Source organism: Macaca nemestrina, chromosome 4, assembly GCF_043159975.1.
Source record: "Macaca nemestrina isolate mMacNem1 chromosome 4, mMacNem.hap1, whole genome shotgun sequence".
In the NCBI taxonomy this organism is placed as follows: domain Eukaryota; kingdom Metazoa; phylum Chordata; class Mammalia; order Primates; family Cercopithecidae; genus Macaca; species Macaca nemestrina.
The window spans coordinates 180,595,467-180,615,126 of record NC_092128.1 but is presented as its reverse complement, the minus strand read 5'-3'; the positions used below and the strand labels follow the sequence as shown (position 1 = coordinate 180,615,126).

Here is a 19,660-nt window from a genome sequence, read left to right as displayed (position 1 = left end):
AAAGTGTGAACAGGGCTGGTTTCTTCTGAGACCTCTCTCCTTGGCTTGTAGATGGTCATCCCCTCCCTGTGTCTTCACATGATCTTTCCTCTGTGTGTGTCTATGTCCTAATTTCCTCTTCTTATAAGGACATCAATTATATTGTGCCCACCAGTATGACCTTATTTTAACTTAATTAACTCTTTAAAGATTCCATCTCAAACATGTCACATGCTGAAATACTGGAGAGTAGGACTTTAACATATGAATGTGGGGGGTGGGAGTGCACAATTCAGCCCATAATAGTACACTTAAGACAACCTCCACAAACCAAGTCGGTATTATTAATATCTTCCCCCAACAAATAGACCCACCACATATTTTGGATCATTTTGTTTTATTGATTAAATAAAACTATGATATATTCATATAATGGCATAGTATAATTGCCATAAAATGGAATAACCATAAAATTATGCTGGAGAAAAACATTTATATTTACCTATGTAGTTACCTTTTCCAATGTTCTTTATTTCTTCATGTGGATTTGAGTTACGGTCTAGTCTATGACCATACCGCCCTGAACACACCTGTTCTCATCCAAGTTACTATCTAGTGTCTTTTTATTTTAGTCCGAAGGACTCCCTTTATTATTTCTTGGAGTACATGTCTGCTAGCAATAAAGTCTCTCCACTTTTGTTCATGGAATGGCTTCATTTCTCCTTCATTTGTGAAGGATAATTTTGCAGATAGAGAATCTCAGTTGACAGTCTTTTTCTTTCAGTGCTTTGCATAATGTCTTCTCACTGCCTTCTGGCCTCCATGGTTTCTAATGAGAAATAAGCTGTTAATGTCATTGAAAATCACTTGCATGTAATGAGTTGTTTATCTTTTGCTGCCTTCAAGATTCCACCTTCATCATTGTGTTTCAACTGTTTGATCATGATGAGTCTCAGTGTGAATCTCTTTGGGTTCATCTTACTTGTGGTTTGATAAGCTTCTTAGATGTGTAGATTACTCCTGGTATTTTCTCTTAATACTCTCTTTCTGGGGCTCCTGTAATGCGTATGTTGGTATGCTTGCTGGTGTCCCACAGGTCTCTGAGGCACTGTTCATTTTTCTCCATTCTTCTTAATTTCTATACCTCGATCATCTCAACTGACCTATCTTCAGGCTCCCTGATCCTCTCTTCTGCCAGCTCAAATCTGCGAAGTTCCTGTAGTAGTTCTTTTCTTTCATTTATTGTACTTTTTACTTCAGAATTTATGTTTGGATTTTACATGTAACTTATTTTTATTATTGATATTCTTTATTTGGGGAAACAATGTTTCCCTAATTTCCTTTAGCTCTTTAGACATGGCTTCTTTTAGTTCTTTGAACATATTTAAAATAGCTGATTTAAAGTCTTTCTCTAGTGAATCCAATGCCTAGACATCTTCAAGGACAGTTTCTATTGACTGCTTCCCTTCCTGTGTATGGGACACGCTTTCTTATTTCTTTGCATGTGTCATAATTTTTTGTTGAAAACAGGCATTTTAAATAATATAATGTAGTAATCCTGAAAATGAGATTCTCCTTCCTTTTCAGAGTTTTTTGTTGCCATTGCTATTTGTTTTTTAGTCACTTTCCTGAGCTAATTTTGTAAGGTCTGTACTTTTTGTGTATATGGCCACTAAAGTCTCTGTTCAGTTAATTTAGTGATCAGCTAATAATTAGACAGGTTCTCTTAAAAGCCAGTAACCAAAAATCTCCCAGTCTTTGTCAAGAGTCTCTATGTACATGGTGGGACGTGCCTTCAGCATTCAGTCAGGCACTTTACAACTCTGCATTAACTTTCACCTCCTACTTGCACAGAGCCTCAGTGTCAACCAGAAGGGAGAGCTCAGGGCCTTCTCTGGTTTTCTTGGGCGTGTGCACAGCCCTACACATGCATGTGGCCTTCTAGTTTCTCAGGAATATGTCAGAGTTTTCCAAAGCTCCCTATGAACATCTTTCCCAAAAATGTATTTTTGTTCTTTGATTAGCTTGCTGTTTTCCCCAACTGTTATCACAGCCCTATTTTCTAGCCACTTTACCATAAATATGTACTTCCTTGGTGGAAAAAGAGTTATTGGATCACCTTCTCCTCTTGACTTCCTGTTTGTTCCTCATTCTGAGCCCACATATCCCTGCCATCACCTGTCTTCACCCCACCACTCCCAAGCACAGATAAAGAAAACAATTCAGAAGAGAAACATTGTTTGAGAAGTAAAATCAAATCAGTGTTGACCTATTTTTCTAATACCTAAAAGCCCTGCAATATTTGTTTTAGAGGCATAGAGAGGGGGCTTCTGTGGGTCATCCAAGGAAACATTGAAAAAGGGTCACATTTCGGTTTTAAGATTAACAGGAAGAGCACAGAGCTGGGATGAGGGCTGGTGCTGGCTCAGGCCCGACAGCTATCGTTAAGTCAATCACATAGGTCCCTGGCACCCCAGTTTCTTCTTCTAGACATAAGTAGCAAATGCGGTGCTGCAGGAATGTTGTGTAGCTCTGGACCCTTCTGTGTAAAAATTCACAGGTATCCTCTTCTCCCTAATCCACCTGCATTCAGCACAAAGCAGCTGCGTAATACTTATTGGTGGTCCTAACAGATAATATACCAACTGGCTGGCTGGCTTCTCTCCTGAATGAATGGACACAGGGCCACAGTATGACATTCATGAGTCCCCGGTGATTTTGCCCTTGTAAGTCCCTTGCCCCATTAAGAAAATGTGTTAAGTTATATTTTACAACTGTGTTGGTGTAAAGATGAATACGTTAACAATTTTTCCATCTAAAAGTTTATCTTTTCTGATTTTAAAAAAGTTAAAACATTTTCATGGTCCTCTAAAAGTATCATGGGCTGTAGACACCATGCCTTTTTGCCTAATGGAGAAGTCAGCCTTGGATTAATGACTGAATGAATATTTCCATTTCCTGAAAATTTTTATAAAAGAGTTCTTTGGCCTCGGAAAAAAAAACACACACACACACAAGTGTCATTTCTCATATCTTATGCCACCCTTGTTGCCTATTTTTATTTTCTAACGAGTTGGCTGGAATTTTCCTCATTCTGCCATTTCATATTTAAAAGAAAGCTACTTCCTGACTCCAGGGCTGCTGGTAGCTCACGTGGTGCTTTTGTGCAAATTACAGAAAGGCTTCTCATGTTTAAGAAAAGGGAAAAGTAGCCAGGAGCAGTGGCTCACGCCTGTAATCCCAACACTTTGGGAGGCCGAGGCAAGTGGATTGCCTGAGCTCAGGAGTTCGCAAACAGCCTGGGCAACATGATGAAACTCCGTCTCTACTAAAATACAAAAAAAAAAAAAATTAGCCAGGCATGGCGGGGTGCACCTGTAGTCCCAGCTGCTCAGAAGTCTGAGGCAGGAGAATTGCTTGGACCCGGAAGGCAGGGTTTGCAGTCAGCCGAGATCGGAACCACTGCACTCCAGCCTGGGCAACAGAGCAAGACTCCATCTAAAAAAAAAAAAGAAGGGGGAAAAGCTTTTAAAGTAGTTATGATTGCACAATCTGAGTAACTATGACCACTGGGCCTAAGAAAAGTGCAAATTCAGGTGGGTAACCCTTCCAACTGCATCTGGGGGCCACAGTCATGGCCTGTGTATTAATGGCAGGTGGGAGGGTAACACTGATCTGTGGCCTCTAGCTTAAAAGCAGCCTAAGTGTAGTTCCGTATATGGAATTTCATTCTAAGTCTGCGGCTAAAGAGCTCAAATACCATTAGAACCCAGGCTGTCTCCAAGAGCAGTAGGAGGCCAGAGTCATGGCTTCAGGGTTCTCCCAGAGCAAAGAGTGGACCAGACATAGCCACACACATGCAAACACTTGTGTGCATTTGCACACTTGATTTCCTTTGTGTGTGCATGGCCATGCAGGCAAATGTGGCTTGATGTGAGCCAGGACTCTCTCATTGTTCCCCAGGACTCCCCTAAGAGGCCTGGAATCTCCATGGCACATTAGCATGTGTCTACAACGTGAATGACACCTACTAAGTTGTGGCACTGTATGCAGGTCAGTCTCAACAGCTGCATGCAGTACTCCTCCCGGCTCTCGGTGACTCCTTGGCCATGGAAAGCCCACACTCACATATGCTAAAGCCTCCATTCTTCTCTCTGCAGGGATGACATGCCAAGCTCGAAGCTCCTACATCACCAGTGAGATCCTGTGGGGTTACCGGTTCACGCCTGTCCTGACCCTGGAGGATGGGTTCTACGAAGTTGACTACAACAGCTTCCATGAGACCTATGAGACCAGCACCCCATCCCTTAGTGCCAAAGAGCTGGCCGAGTTAGCCAGCAGGGCAGAGCTGCCCCTGAGTTGGTCTGTATCCAGCAAACTCAACCAACATGCAGAACTGGAGACTGAAGAGGAAGAAAAGAACCTTGAAGAGCAAACAGAAAGAAATGGTGATGTGGCAAACCTGGAGAATGAATCCAAAGTTTAGTGCCCTAGTTGGGCAACCCCTTCTCTTCTCCCCCTGACACAATCTTCCCTTGTCTCTCATTCTCTTTCTTTTTTGTCTCTCTTGCTTTGTTCTTTATTTATATTTAATTTTTACATGACCAGAAAACAAATCTTCAAGGTGTAAAATATCTACCTGCCCTCTCTCAGTTGTTTAGATTGACAAGGTAGACGTGGATTTGATGAAGGTGCAAAGTGCTCTTGTTTGTGGCCCAAGCCTGGTCTCCTCCCAAAATACTACACGTCCAGCTCCTGGAGATTTCAGTTACTTACCTGCATGTGTTGTATAATACCAGATCACTCAAAAAGGTGTGTCAAAGATTTTACCTGGGATATGACAAGCAAGGTTTCCGGTGCCTATTTATTCATTCAGTGAGACACAGAGTGGAGCCCTCAGTTTTATAGATCCCAATTCTTTTCATCTGCTACAGGGTGAGGTGCTTGCCCCCGTGTGGGCGTGGCAGTTATAGGGCCCAGGTGAGCTGAAGACAAACCACTGTACATATATATGCCTTATGTAATTATTTTCTTTTTGTAGTTAGTAATAAAACCCAGCATGTACAAAAGTACCATAGAACAGAACTTCTAAATACTGTACATAGATGTATCATTAATGTAGGTTTAGATATATAACTTTAGAAATAAGAAGCAAAAAAAAAAAAAAAGAAAGAAAGAAAGAAAGAAAGAAAGATTCCTAACATGCAGTAGGCATTTCTGTTTTGATGTCTGTGTTTTCCAGGTTATTTTGATCCCGTTGACGGCTGGCCCTTCAGTGCACGGCCTTTGTTTGTGTCTCAGACTGGCAGCCGTTAGGGTTACCTCACTGTTCCCATGCTGATCCTTTCATTGAATCTAATAAGCCATAGGTCTAGGGGAAATTGAGAGATCTGGTAGATGACAAAACCCACCACCAATATGCTGAAATACTGTGAAATGTTACAAAACAGATGTCTTTTTTTAAAAGATAACAAGGGCCTCACTAACTGGCCTGGAGGAGGGGGAATACCAGGAAGGAGATATTCTCTAGCATGTCACCAAAGGTATGTTTTTACACTCACATGAGCTCTTGCCCTTTGTAGTACAATAATTTAGGAAACTTTTCTAGAAAACCATTGATTCTCCAGCTGTAGTTTCTCTACAGACTGTTACAATGAGACATGGTAAGTTAGCAGAAGATGGTTTGGGTCTAAAGCCATGAAATTCATGAAGGCATGTAGTGAGTGACACGCATTATAATCATCGACCTCTCATGCTTTGACTCTATCTGGCGTTCTGAGAATGACATCTCGCCTGTCCCTGGGGCTTATCCATCAGCATTTCTTGCATTGTGATCTTTTATTTTTATTCTTTTATTATTTTGAAATGACCAGAGTTCAGTATTCAAAGATTAGATCAACAATCTTGATGATTGTCTAAGAAATGTCTCCAGAGTACGCCACAGGTTAGAAATCAAATCCAAAGTGTCTCTCAATCAAATGAAAACAAACAAAAAACTCCAGCCTTAATTCACTTTAATCTGCAAAAAGGAAGGAAGGAAGGAAAGAAGGAAAGGAAGGAAGGAAGGAAGGAAGGAAGGAAGGAAGGAAGGAAGGAAGGAAGGAAGGAAGGAAGGAAGGAAGGAAGGAGTATTTGTACTGGAAATCTGAATTTTAAAATGAAAAACATAAGAAAATAAATCTTAGCTCAAACCTCCGGGGCAGGTGGAGATTTTGCACTGTAACAGATCTTTCACATTAATTTTGCATTTATAAGCTGTTTGTTCTTTAACACAGTTGCCCATCATAAATATTCATTGAATGGATCCAAGTTTATTTTCAGCTCCTACAGCTGTGCTCAGTTTGAGGCTCTGCACCATGGAGGTCAAAGAGATCAAACTAGCTGTCCCTCTTTGTTTCCCTTGCCTTCCCTGACCTGATTGCACAGGCCTTTGCTGTAGTCTGGGGACCTTGTCTACTAAAAAAGAAGTCCCAGGATAAGGAAAGTGGCTCCTAAATATAACCTCGGGGCCTCTCTTCTCCCATCTCAGAGACGTTGGATCAGAACAACTGCCTCTTGGCACTGACTTTAAGGAAGACAAAACTGTTGGCCATAGCCCTTTCTGTTTGGCAGCATTTCCTTTTTTGCATTGAATCTCTGTTGAATCATTTCTTTATTTCACACACTCTAAGAAGGAGGTGGTGGTCCGGGAGGAGGAAGCTCGATACACACCCCTTGAGGCTGCGAGGAGGAGCCATGGCCTGACCTGGAGGCAGCCTAACGAAGGGCACTCTTGGCTTGGGGAGCTCCCCTGCAGCCTTGCCAGGGTTGCAGAGCAGGCCATGGCAGGTATGAAACGAGATGGAGTAGGGGCTGCAAAATGTCTTCTAATTTAGCTCTTGAAGACTCACTGGGCCTTTTTAATTCCATTGCTAAGGTTTAAAGGACAGCGCACAACCTGGTGTCTGGTTGGAAGAGCAGCTCAGGGCCTGATCCCTGCTTGCCTGCCCTTTAGCACAACTGAACGAAGAGCCTTGACAACACGTTGGCCACGTGCACCTGTCAGTTCTGTGTCTGTGACGGGCACCCAGATGTGAGGTCTCTCCCTGTTTCTCACTGTCTTTGTTGTCAATGTAGTTGGAGACAGAACTTGAACCAAATCTCGTTTTTGTAACGTGAGCCTCTGAATCTTTAAATGAGGATGCTCCTGAAGAACCTTTTACTAGAATGTCCCTATCAAACATGTCTATTTTTCTACAGTTGTTAACACAGTTTAACAGTGTATTTTGTGTCAACCGTTAAAATTTGGAACTGAAAGTTCATTGAGACTGATTTTCTAAGCAGCAAGTAGTGAGCGAATGGTGTTTTCCATTAAGACAGTTCAACAAAATTGACCCCACCATTTCTACTCATTCTATTCTCCAATATCCAGTCCTCATTCCCTCAGTCACGCCATTAGCAAACCAAGTGCAATGAGAATTTTTTAAAAGTCTCTTTTAATACAACAGTATCCATAACCAGAAGATCACTCTCAACTTGATCCTTTGGTCTGTTTGGTTAATGCATTTCAGTCGCTTTTCCATAAAGCATGGTGGGATCCGTGAGCCCGACAAGAATTTGGAATTTAAGGGTATGGTTTGCCACAGTTGACCCCAATCTGACAAAGTGCTGCTGGATGGAAGGGCAGTTTCAGCTGCAAACATGACCCCCACCACAAGGCTGCTGAGTTCCTCGGATTCTCACCTCCACCCACCCCAACGTGCTCTCCAACTGGAAAACACCCATTCATTTATAAATCAACTTTCTGGAACCAATAAAATCATTTATGTTTTAGCTGTCCCCTGAGCAAGCTACACTCTTTTGCATTAACATAGCAAATGTCAACTTTTCTGTTCCCTCAATGTTCCTTCAAACATGGCCTTCCAGCCTGGCTGTTCCAACATATATCCCATCTATGTCCATGAGGCAGAACTCTTTCTTCCCCCAACTCCCTTCCTCCATCTGTCCCCACCCTTTGTTCTTTATCTGGTTCTCCAGTTCCGATTCTACTGTTTTAGTTCAGTACCTTATGTTCCCTAACAGAAATCCAGCTGCAAATGTCAACCTATTTCTTAAGCACAATTTTCTCTTGCAGGTTTAACCAAGCTAGGGCTCTGAAATGTCTATTTTTCATTGCATTCTAATTTAAAAACTATTCATGACTTCATTTAATAGTCTAAATTTTGAATTCTCCAGAGCAACATTCTTATGCTTTCCATCCCCACATTTTCTTACATTCCACGTTTCTTACTTTTTTCTCCTTTGCTTTTTTATTTAGATTTAGGCCAGTGTCTTTGGGATATTTAGAAACTGCTTACAAAGGTGGGAACTGGTGGACAGAAAAAGGAGGCATAAGAAAGCTATTAGAAAACTACCTGAACTCACCAGAAGAATGGGAAATCATTTGATTTGCTGAGAGAATATGGTTAAAATACTCATAGTAAATCATTTCCAAAACAGTTTGCTAATAGTCTGGCTACTCTTCAGTCTTTCTTTCCTTGACTTGGGTGATACTCTGTATGATTTAGAAATGTCAGGAAGGTAGTTGAAAGTTCAGTGTCCTCTATATATGGTAAACATTATCTTCCTGGAGATTTCCTCTCAATGGATGGCTTTAACATTGAAAAACATAGGTAACATATACATAATAGATGATTCATTGATATTACATTACAATACACTAAAATAACATTATCTTGTTTCTAAACTTTATGGCCAACCTGTATTTAAGAAAATGTGAGCCTTTAATTTAAAATTGAGTAAAGCACACCTCTTCCTAATAGTTCTGCCTTCAATGTCTTGAGTGCTTTAGATGCAGAGTGTCATCTAGAAGTCAAAATTCTGTCAGAAGGCTGCTAAGATATTTTGATAAATCACAGAATGTATAATAATAACAAAGTGATATTTTACCCAACATGGTATGGTGTTTGAGAGCATTAAGAGCACTTGTACAAATTATCTTATTTCATTCTGATTCACCATGAGAGGCTGAGTATTATAATTTACATTTTATAGAGGGAAAACTAGGGTTTGGGCAAATTGGCCAAGTTTACAAGGCCAGTGAATCATAGCTCCTTGTCTCAAATCCAGGTCACAAGGTCCTAAGCTGTGGGCTATTTTTACTACAAAAAATTTTGGCAAACCAAATCTGCTAAAAAAAAAAAAAAAAAAAAAAAAAATCTGATCTGCTGCCTGTTATTGGACCACTTGTGAGCTAAAAGTGATTTTTACATGTTTTAATAATTGGGGGAATAAAAGAAAAGAAGAATATTTTGTGACATGTGAAAATCATCCTAAATTCAAATTTCAATGTCCACAAATAAAGTTTTATTGGAACACAGCCACAGCCATTTGTCTGTGTATTGCCTATGGCTGCTTCCACATGCACTAGCAGAGCTGAGTAATTACAACAGAGACCGTGTGGCCGGCAAAGATTGAAATATTTACTATCTGGCCCTGTATAAAAAAAAGTTTGCTGACCCCTGTACTGTACTGTTAAGTACTATTGGTACTATTAAGTACTAGTAATAGTACTATTAATAGTAGTACTACTAAGTACTATGAAATATTGTACTGTACCCTTAAGAGATTCCTAGGCAATGTAGAAGAATGACTTTTTTTCTAGTGTAAATCTATTGAAGTCACTCATAAGTCTGGTCAAAATAACATAACCTTTTTTTTTTTTTTTTTTGTTTTGTGAGTGGGACAACTGCTTCACGAGACTTAGAGAGGCCAGTCATTCAGTTAGGGTCTCAAAGGAAGAATCCTTCCTTTTCATAGCCATTCCTCCAGAGTGGCAAACAGAGTCAACAGCCAGCCAGGATCTCGTGGTCAACTCAGAAAGTAGACACAGTAAAATTACTCCTTAATCAGCTACAGAGAAATGGGCATTCCCAGCCCTGCAACAGAAATATTGCTTCAGTGGCACCCACAGGCGTTGGATGATGTACGTAGCTCAGGCTGCCAGTCTCTGCTCAGCAAAGTAGCCCAGACCTGCAGTGGTTGCTGTACATCAAACCCGCCTCGCTCCTCCACATGACTTCTCTCTTAGGCTCTCTTGGAGGAGAGCTAAATAGGTGGCCCAGATGTCTCCCTCTGTTTTCTTGCTAGTTTTCTCTAGCCTACAATTTACAACTGATCAAGGTGATGAACGTGAACCTGGAACTACCGCTTGTGTTTAACTGCGCTAGTTCTGGCTCTCTCTAGCCACTAAGCTAGAAGTTTAACATGCAATTAAAGAACTAAATGCTTCTTATGGAAAACCAAAAGGTCCTTTGAAAAGAGCTCAGGGAGACATGGAAGTGTAGTAAAGGGTTGTTGGATTTCTTGCGCTTTCTGAGTCTGAAGCAAAGACAAAGATTGGTAATTACAGACATTATGAATGGAAAAAGTCCAGACCTTGGGATTTTTAGATAAGTCAATATTAAATGACATTCTTTAGTGTCACTAAGCTGAACTCCCTTGTCTTCTAAGGAAGCATTTCTAATGCCAGATGTAGTCAGCCAAGCTAGGTTCCTTATCTTTTTAGTTCTATAGAAAAACATATCAAGTTCTCTTATGAGTGCTTTCCTGGAAATCAGATGAGAAAGAAAAAAATGTAACAATGTAACAAATCATTGTGATGTTGTTGTATTGTGGATAAATGATGGATTTGATCCTGCGTCTGAAACTAAGTAGGTAATGGTATCTACGATATAGACCATGCAAAAAGCTTGTGACCCTTCAACTGCATGGAAGAGCATAACAACTAAGTGGGAGGAAACAAATCTCAAAGTTCAACACCATAAAACTTAAATAAATGTAAAAGGAGTCAAACTTTTACTTGGCCTCATTGCCTTGGTAAAAGAAAGCTTCATGTATCCACCTAATTCAATAAGAGAGTCCCAGGAAAAGGAAGGCAACATACTTTTAAGGCACACAAAAATATTTCATTGGGGTGGTCAACATGATTAAGTGATGGAGATTAGATTTATCACTGATGAAAATGGTATTTATAGAGTTATTTTTAGACACTATACGCCCTAGACGCAAATCCTAACACGCACTGTGGTTGGCCAGAGAATTGTGGCCACATAGTAAACAGATCTTGATTTCAGAGAATGAAATGTTCCTACCGACTTTGTGTAATTGCCCATTTCAAGATTAAGGCTCAGTGCCCACTGCATTAACACCGATCATCAATACTGTGATATCAATTAAGCCAATCTTTATAAGAATATGAAGGGCTGTTTTTCTCAGGCAATGTAAATATCTGCTACCAACAAGCACTAGTGAAATAAACATGTATTCATCATCGTTTCTAAAATTCTGATAGAAATCACAAAACATTCAAGCAAAAGGGCAAGGTCTTCCAGGAGCCTAGGAGCAGACTTTTGGCTACAAAGAGCCTAGTCCAGACTGAATGCCTTATGAAGTATGTCAGTCTTGGGTCTTATCACTAAACACAACTAGTAGAACTGGATCAACCAGAGTGCGGAGAGCTGAGTTTCAGTCAGCCGAGCATTACCCAAACCTCTGGGTCTTCAGCCAGTCTTCTTATAGAAGGGGAAGGAGCACTGTCCTCAGATCCGGCCATCACAGGCATCGCCCTGGCATCATCTCTCAACATTGCTGACTGTGGGCATGGGTATGAGGAATACCCTGCTGTAGCTCAGACTTGGCAGAACAAAAGCCTCAGCCATGCCCACCCACTGAGGTCTCTCTGGGGAAGCTTCTCCCTGCAGGGTCTGGCTCTTGCCCACCTGGACAATGACTCCCTAGAAGTATCTTTCGGGATCTTTCAAGCTTAACTTGCCCCGCACCCTTGACCCCACAGAGCACCTCCCTGGGTCAGAGATGATGACTGAATTAAGACCTTTAGCATCTGCTAAGTGCAGGGGTGCCCCCCCATGTGAAAGTCCAAAAATAACCCTAAAGTGTAAATGGAGTCAGGGTAAGGAAATCCTCGAAAGTTCTGATTTTCTCATGGTGATGAGCGCAGTGCTTTTCTTTTTCGTGACTTATCTAATTCTCTTTTCTCTAGAAAGTCTCACTTTTTGGTATCACAGTGCTGTGGGCACAGATTCAGTCATCAGGCCAATGGCAGCACTCTCTCCGGACAGTCTGACCTGGTCCCTCTTTTTGAGTAAGGCTGGGAGTTTGGTTTGTTTGAAGCCACCCCCCAACCAATAGAATCCCACCCTAGTCAGGAAATCTCATAAGGCCGGGTGTGGTGGCTCACACCTGTAATCTCAGCACTTTGGGAGGCCAAAGTGGCAGATCACCTGAGGCCAGGAGTTTGAGACCAGCCTGGCCAACATGGAAAACCCCGCCTCTACCAAAAATACGAAAAAGTTAGCTGGGCATGGTAGTGCATGCCTGTGCACCCAGCTACTTTGGAGGCTGAGGCACAAGAATAGCTTAAACCTGGGAGGGGGAGATTGCAGTGAGCTGAGATCATGCCACTGCACTCCAACCTGGGCCACAGAGCGAGACTCTGTCTCAAAAAAAAAGAAAGAAAGAAAGAAAGAAAGAAAGAAAGAGAAGGAAAGGAAAGGAAAGGAAAAGAAAGGGGAAAAAGGAAAAAGGAAAAGGAAAGGAATCGCACATCCCTGCCTCTATCAGGGTCACCAAATGAAGGCATCAATGTCAAGTCTCGTTTTTATCTGCAAGGAACTCCTCTGCGTTGCAGCACTTACAGACACAACTTATGCTGTCTCCTGGTGCCCACACAGCTTTCAGGTGATGGTAGATTATCAGTCAGCCATTCCCCCTGGCTGCTCGCTTTTAATTTTCTCCCTCATCTCACCACAAAAACTTCCTTTTTCCTAGCACCCCCGTTGGAAGGTTAATTTCATTTTTGAGCATCCACAATCCAGCAACCTATTATTGGGGTTAGTCCTATTCCTTTCCACTTAATGGCCACCACCAATTTTAACTGAGCATATATATTCAGAGTCTAACCATATATATTTTTAAAAGTATATTTTGCTCCTGCTTCATAGTTGCCCAGAGAGCCTATGAGTGATGGTTGGGTGTATACATGGCCTCAGCCCGGTAACTGACGAGAGCAGCATAAAGTTAGGTCTTGTGCTGAAAAGACAGCTGGACTTGTCCAGTGGGATCTTCTTGTCTTTTGCAGCATGCCATTAGGGGACCAGCTTGCCAAAGAAGCTCCTGAACATCTTTATTCAGCCCAGTGCTTCCTCATCTTAACCAAGAGCCACACAGAGACAACAGTGAACTCACAGGTGCATGGGATTCCAAAATGATTGCCTCCCCAAGTATCTGCCTGTGTTGGCCAAGTGCTCTTTCCTTTCCCACTGTCTGCACAGACTGTGCTCTGGGGGAACTCCCAGCACTCATGGATGCCTGGTTACCGAGGATGTTCTTGGCTGCCATGGTAACCCCCAGCCTCTCAGTGTGGACCACTCTCCCGCAGGCTCGAGGAGACCTGGCAGAGGCCCCACGGGGCAGAGGCTCCCTAGGGCTGCTTCACTTGCAGACAGACTTGGAAGAACCCAAGGTAATGTGGAGGAGGACCCAGCACACAGGTGCTCCCTCCACACGCCAGGTCTGGGGTATTCCCATCCTTTCTTCCTAAGATGGGATGCACTTAGGTGGCCAAATAGCTTCTTAAAAGGCTATTTTCAAGCCATCATCCTCATATCACACACATGCCCACAGTCCAATCACATTTGCCTTTAAAAAATTTTTTCAAAATTAATTTTATATTATCACATGTAACAGATGTCCAAAGAGTTGCTGTTTTCTTAACACTAAATAAATTCTGCCTAGAAGATTAAGATTGGTCCAGAACAGTGTGTGTTTTAATAAGCACAAATATAAACAAAAGCCATCTTAAAATTTATTTATGGAATCTTTCAGAAAACCTGATTTCAAATCAGAAATACTCATTTTTGCCCGCAGAGCAAAGTTCCAGAATACTAATTCTCCTTGAACTTTGCCATTTTCCATCTGGCTTTGAACTTGAGAATAGACTCCCCTATATTGGCATAAAAGGTAATGTGGAATTTACCGCTGAAGCTTTCAGAGTTCAATTTAGTCTGGCCCCATGGACCAGATAAGAATAAACTCTGCTAACCAGTAACAATTCTGCAGCCACCATACTGAACGCAAACCCTGGAGAAATTTTGGACATGGTCGTGCTTAAGATGCTGGGAATGTCAGTCAAGGGCCTGATTTCAGAAAGAGGACATTAATATTCAAATCCCTGAACCGTGCCCACACTGTGGGAGTCAGGCCTAACCAGATCCCAGGATCCGCAGCCAACCTGGTCAGCTTGCTGTGTCTTATGGGGGCATTAGAGGATAGATGAGAACTTTCCACAATCTGGACAACTGCACTGGAAGAATTTCTTCTGTGTATTTTCTTATTCTGTAACAACAGGCATCAACAAGACATGTGGCCTGTTATCACATGGTTCCTCCCTGTGTGCACCTTCACAGAGATTTTCTTTTCCTTTTCTAAAAGAATAAGGACTCCTCTGAAAGTTATATTATGCAACAATAATGTTCCCAGTCCTTCATAAGTAACACAGCAACAACACAAGCACCCTCTCCCTACATCACACACACACACACACACACACACACACAAATACACAGAGACACATGCATACACACAGATACATGCATACACACACAGACACATGCATATACACACACAGACACATGAACACACACACACGCACGCGCGCACACACACACTTATCCTTCCCAATCAGGTATGAGCGGCAACACAAAAGTAAATTTCCAGAAATCAAAGCCTTAAGATTGCTGTTCCTCCCCTGCATGCACTGTGGCATTATTTTTAAAATGTACCATACACTTTCCTGAACCCACAGGCAACAGCCCTTCTTTCAGTGTTTGGTAGGAACCCTGGACTCAGAAGACCAGGTTTTGCCCCTAGATGAGCAATGTAGTCCTGGGTATATCATTTCACTGCTCGGAAATACCTCCCTCCACCCCTTTTTAAAAACTTGATAAAGGTTATTTTTTAGAGCAGCGTTAACTTCACAGCAAAATAGAGCAGAAATGACTGAGAGTTCTCATTTACCCCCGCCCCACACATGAGTGGCTGCCCCTTCAAGTGATATGCCAAACCACAGCGGTACATCTGTGGAAATGAATGAGTCTACACTGAGACATTACTATCACCCCAGAGTCCATTGTTTACAATGGTGTTGTACATTCTATGGGTCTGAGCAAATGCATAAAGGCATGGATCCACCATTATAGAATCATAAAGGATAGTGCCACAGCCCTAAAAATCCTCTGTGCTCTCCCAACTCATCTTGCGTCCTCCCAACCCCTGGCAACCACTGATCTTTTTACTGTCTCCATAGGTTTGCCTTTTCCAGAATGGCATACAATTGGAGTCATATAGTATGTAGCCTTATCAAATTGTCTTATTTCACTTAGTAACATGCATCTAAGTTTCCCTCATATCTTTTTATGGCTTGAGAGCTCACATTTTAAACACCAAACACTCATCCGTTTTCTGGATGTACCACGGTTTCTTTATCCATTCACCTACTGAAGGACATCTTGGTTGTTTCCAAGTTTTGTCAGTTATGAATAAAGCCACTATAAATATCTGTATGCAGGGTTTTGTGCAGACATAGGTTTTCAATTCATTTGGGTAAATATGATATGTTAAAACGACATTTAGTCTTCCCAGACACAGCCAAAGTGTCTTCCAAAGTGGCTGTACCGTTTTGCATTCCACTGGCAGCGAATGAGTTCCTGTTGCTCCACATCTTCACCAGTCATTTAGTGTTGTCAGTGTTCTGCATTTGGGCCATTCTAAAAGACGTACAGTGGTGTTTCATTGCTGTTTTAATTTGCAATTCCCTAATGACATGGTTTGGCACATCATTTTATATGCCTGTTTTCCATCTGTACATCTTCTTTGGTGAGGTGTCTGTTCAGGTCTTTTGGGCATTTTTTAAAAATCAGGTTGTTTTCTTATTACTGATTTGTTAAAGTTGTTTCCTTACTGTTGATTTGTTCTTTGTAAATTTTAGATAATAATTCTTTATCAGATGTGTCTTCCGTATAAGTATTTTCTCCCAGTCTGTGGCTTGTCTTCTCATTATCTCGACCTTGTCTTTTTTCAGAACAGAAGTTTTTAATTTTACTGAAGTTCAGCTTATCAATTACTTCTTTCATGATGTCTTTGGTGTTCTATCTAAAAATCAATTGCCATATCCAAGGTCATCTAAGTTTTCTCTTATGTTACCTTCTAGGAGTTGTATAGTTTTTCATTTTACATTAGATCTGTGACTGATTTTGAGTTAATTTTTGTGAGAAGTATAAGGTCTGTATTTAGACTTTTTTTTTTTTTTTTTTTTGCCTGTAGATGGGCAGCTACTTCAACACCATTTGTTGAAAAGACACTCTTTGCTCCACTGTTTTGCCTGTGCTCCTTTGCCAAGGATCAGTTAACTGTATTTGTGTGGGTCTATTTCTCAGCTCTCTATTCTGTTCCATTGATCTATTTGTCTATTCTTTCACCCACACCACATTGTCTTGATTACTGTAGCTTTCTTTCTCCATGTAAACTGTAGACTCAGTTTGTTGGTACCGACAAAATAACTTGCTGAGATTTTTATTGGAATTGTATTTAATCTACAGAGGAAGCTGGGAAGAAGTGACATCTTGACAATATTGAGTCCTTCCATGAAATGGAATATCTCTCTATTTACTTAGTTCTTTGATCTCATTCACCAGTTTTGTAGTTTTCCTCATGTAGATCTTATATACATTCAGTTAGATTTATACCTAAGTACTTCATTTCAAGGACTACTAATTTAAATAACCATGTGTTTTTAATTTCAAATTTCACTTATTCATTGCTGGTATATAAGAAAACAATAGACTTTATATATTAACTTTGAATCCTGAAATCTTGCTATAATCCCTTATTAGTTCCAGGAAGTTTCTGGGGCTTGTTTTCATTTTTTGTTTTGTTTTTTGGTCAGTTATTTCAGATTTTCTACGTAGATGATCATGTCATCTGTAAACAAAGACAAACAAAGTTTTATTTCTTCTTTCTTCCCAATCTATATATTTTTTATTTCCTTTCTTTGTCTTATTGCATCAGCCGGGACTTCCAGTATCATGTTGAAAAGCAGTAGTGATGGGAACACCTTTTTTTCCCCGATCTTAGTGGGAAGCTTCAGGTTTCTCACCATCGTGCCATTTAGTATGATGTTAGCTGTAAGGTTTTCTTTAGGTATTTATTTATCAGGCTGAGGGACTTCTCTGTTTCTGCTTTGCTGAATGTTCTTATCATGAAAGGCTGTTTGGATTTTTTCTACACCTGTTGATATGATTATGCAATTTTTCTTCTTTTGCCCATTGATATTCATTACATTTGTTGATTTTTGAATATTGAACCAGCCTTATATACCTAGGATAAATCCCACGTGGTCATGGTGTATAATTATTTTCATATATTGTTGGACTTGATTTGCTAATATTTTGTTGAGGATATTTTGCATCTATGCTTATGATGGGTATTGGTCTATAGTTTTCTTGTAATGTCTTTTTCTGATTTTGGTATTAAGGTGATGCTGGATTCATAGAATGAGTTAGCAAGTATTCTCTCTGCTTCTAGATTCTGAAAGAGATTGTGGAGAATCAGTATCATTTCTTCCTTAAGTGTTTGGTAGAATTCACCAGTGAACCCATCTGGGCCAAGTGCTTTCTGGTTGGGGAGGTTACTAACCATTGATTCAAATTATTTAATAGATATATACCTATTCAGATTGTCTACTTGTTCTTGTGTGAGTTTTGACAAAGATAGAAGTCTTTCAAGGAATTGGTTCATTTCATCTACGTTATCAAATTTGTGGGCATAGAGTCATTCATAAAATTCCTTCATTATCCTTTATTACCCTTTTAACATTCATGGGATTGCTAGTAATGTCCCCTCTCCTTTCTGATAGTAGTAATTTGTGTTCTTTCTCTTTTTTTCTTAGTTAGCCCACCTAGAGACTTACAGAGTTTATTGATCTTTTCAAAGAATCAACTTTGTTTCTATTTATTTTCTTTATTGATTTTCTATTTTAAATTTCATCAATTTTTAAGCTAATTTTAATTATTTCTTCTCATTGACTTACTTTGGATTTAACTTGCTCTTTTTTCTACTTTTTTAAAATGGAAACTTAAATGATTGATTTCAGATCTTCTTTTGCGCTGTGTGCATTCAATGTTAGAAATTTCCCTTTAAGCATTGCTTTTAGTGCATCCCGCAAATTATAATAAGCTGTGTTTTCATTTTCATTTCCAAATATTTTTTCACTTATCTTGAGATTTCTTCTTTGACCCATGATATTTACAAGTGTGTTGTTTAATCTCCAAGTAGTTTGGCATTTGCCAGCTACCTTTCTGTTACTGATTTCTAGTTTAATTCCATTGTTATTGAAAAGCAAACATTGTAGGACTTCTACTTTTTTTGTTGTTTTTTGTTTTTGTTTTTGTTTTTGAGACAGAGTCTCGCTCTGTCACTCAGGCTGGAGTGCAGTGGCGTGATCTCAGCTCACTGCAACCTCCACCTCCTGGGTTTAAGTGATTCTCCTGCCTCAGCCTCCCAAGTAGCTGGGATTACAGGCGCCCACCACCACGACTGGCTAATTTTTGTATTTTTAGTAGAGATGGGGTAACAGCATGTTGGCCAGGCTGGTCTCGAACTCCTGACCTTAAGTGATCTGAGAATTTCTATTCTTTTAAGTGTGTTAAGGTATGTTTTAGGACCCAGAATGCAGTCTAAATTGATGAACATTCCATGTGAGCTTAGGAAAAAAGAGTAATCTGCTGTAGTTTCCTCATCTTTTTCAACAAACATTTGAACCCCACAGTATCTGCTTTAATAATTCTAGTATCCATTCCAACGTACACCATCATCAGTTCTAGACTGTACCTCTACACTAAATGACCCCAGCTGGTTCAGCTTTAAGTCTTAGCCGTTTTCATCATTTAACTGATTCCCTTGCTGGCAGCAGGGAAATTAACTACCAGCCACACACTTGTCTCCAACAGCACCCACCAACCACACCCTGCTCCCCTGTCCTTATCACCACTAAACCCGGTAGCAGAGAAATGAGCTGTGAGGTAGGTGCCTTCTAGATAAATGAGGTGCTACTGGACATGCACTGTGGTCTTCTCTGCAGTAGAAAAATGTCCAAGGAAGGTCAGCATCATTGATAGAAAATAAATGCAAGGCTGCATCTCGCTGGCTCATCCATGAGCAATTCCTTCAGCTCCAGCAGCTACTGACAATTTGCTTTTAACCCAAATCCAGCTCTACCCTCTCTGAAGCATGCATCCCAGTCAGAAAAAAAAAAAAAAAATACTAAACCAGACAGAATAATTAAGGAGGCAAAAAGCTTAAACCATAATATTTTAATTAAACTGATTTATTTTAGCCATAGCACTCCTGCTTTATTTTGTCATACACCAATAATGGAAAATCGTGGCCACTTTTCATTATTAATTGAAAGATAATTCACCGTATGTCTTTCCTAATAAATTGGCATTATATTAAGGCCCAAAATGTTTACTATGGCCCGGTAAAATATGGGGTTGTTCTGTGAGCTATTTCTTAAGATAGAAAATTATTCCGTAAAGCTATTAGTGCAAAAGTCTACAGCAGTGCC

General features: G+C 40.5%; 1 protein-coding gene across 3 annotated transcripts in view; it reads left to right on the top strand.

The window, feature by feature from the left end:
* LOC105472642 (potassium inwardly rectifying channel subfamily J member 6) overlaps positions 1 to 19,361 on the top strand; it is a 321,612-nt gene extending 302,251 nt beyond the window's left edge. For all 3 annotated transcript variants that reach the window (XM_011726070.2, XM_011726071.3, XM_071095712.1), the window contains one exon: positions 4,140 to 19,361. In XM_011726070.2, the coding sequence (XP_011724372.1) occupies positions 4,140 to 4,465 (326 nt within the window). In that variant the 3' untranslated portion in view covers positions 4,466 to 19,361. The remainder of the gene's footprint in view (positions 1 to 4,139) is intronic.
* The last annotated feature ends 299 nt before the right edge of the window (positions 19,362 to 19,660 follow it).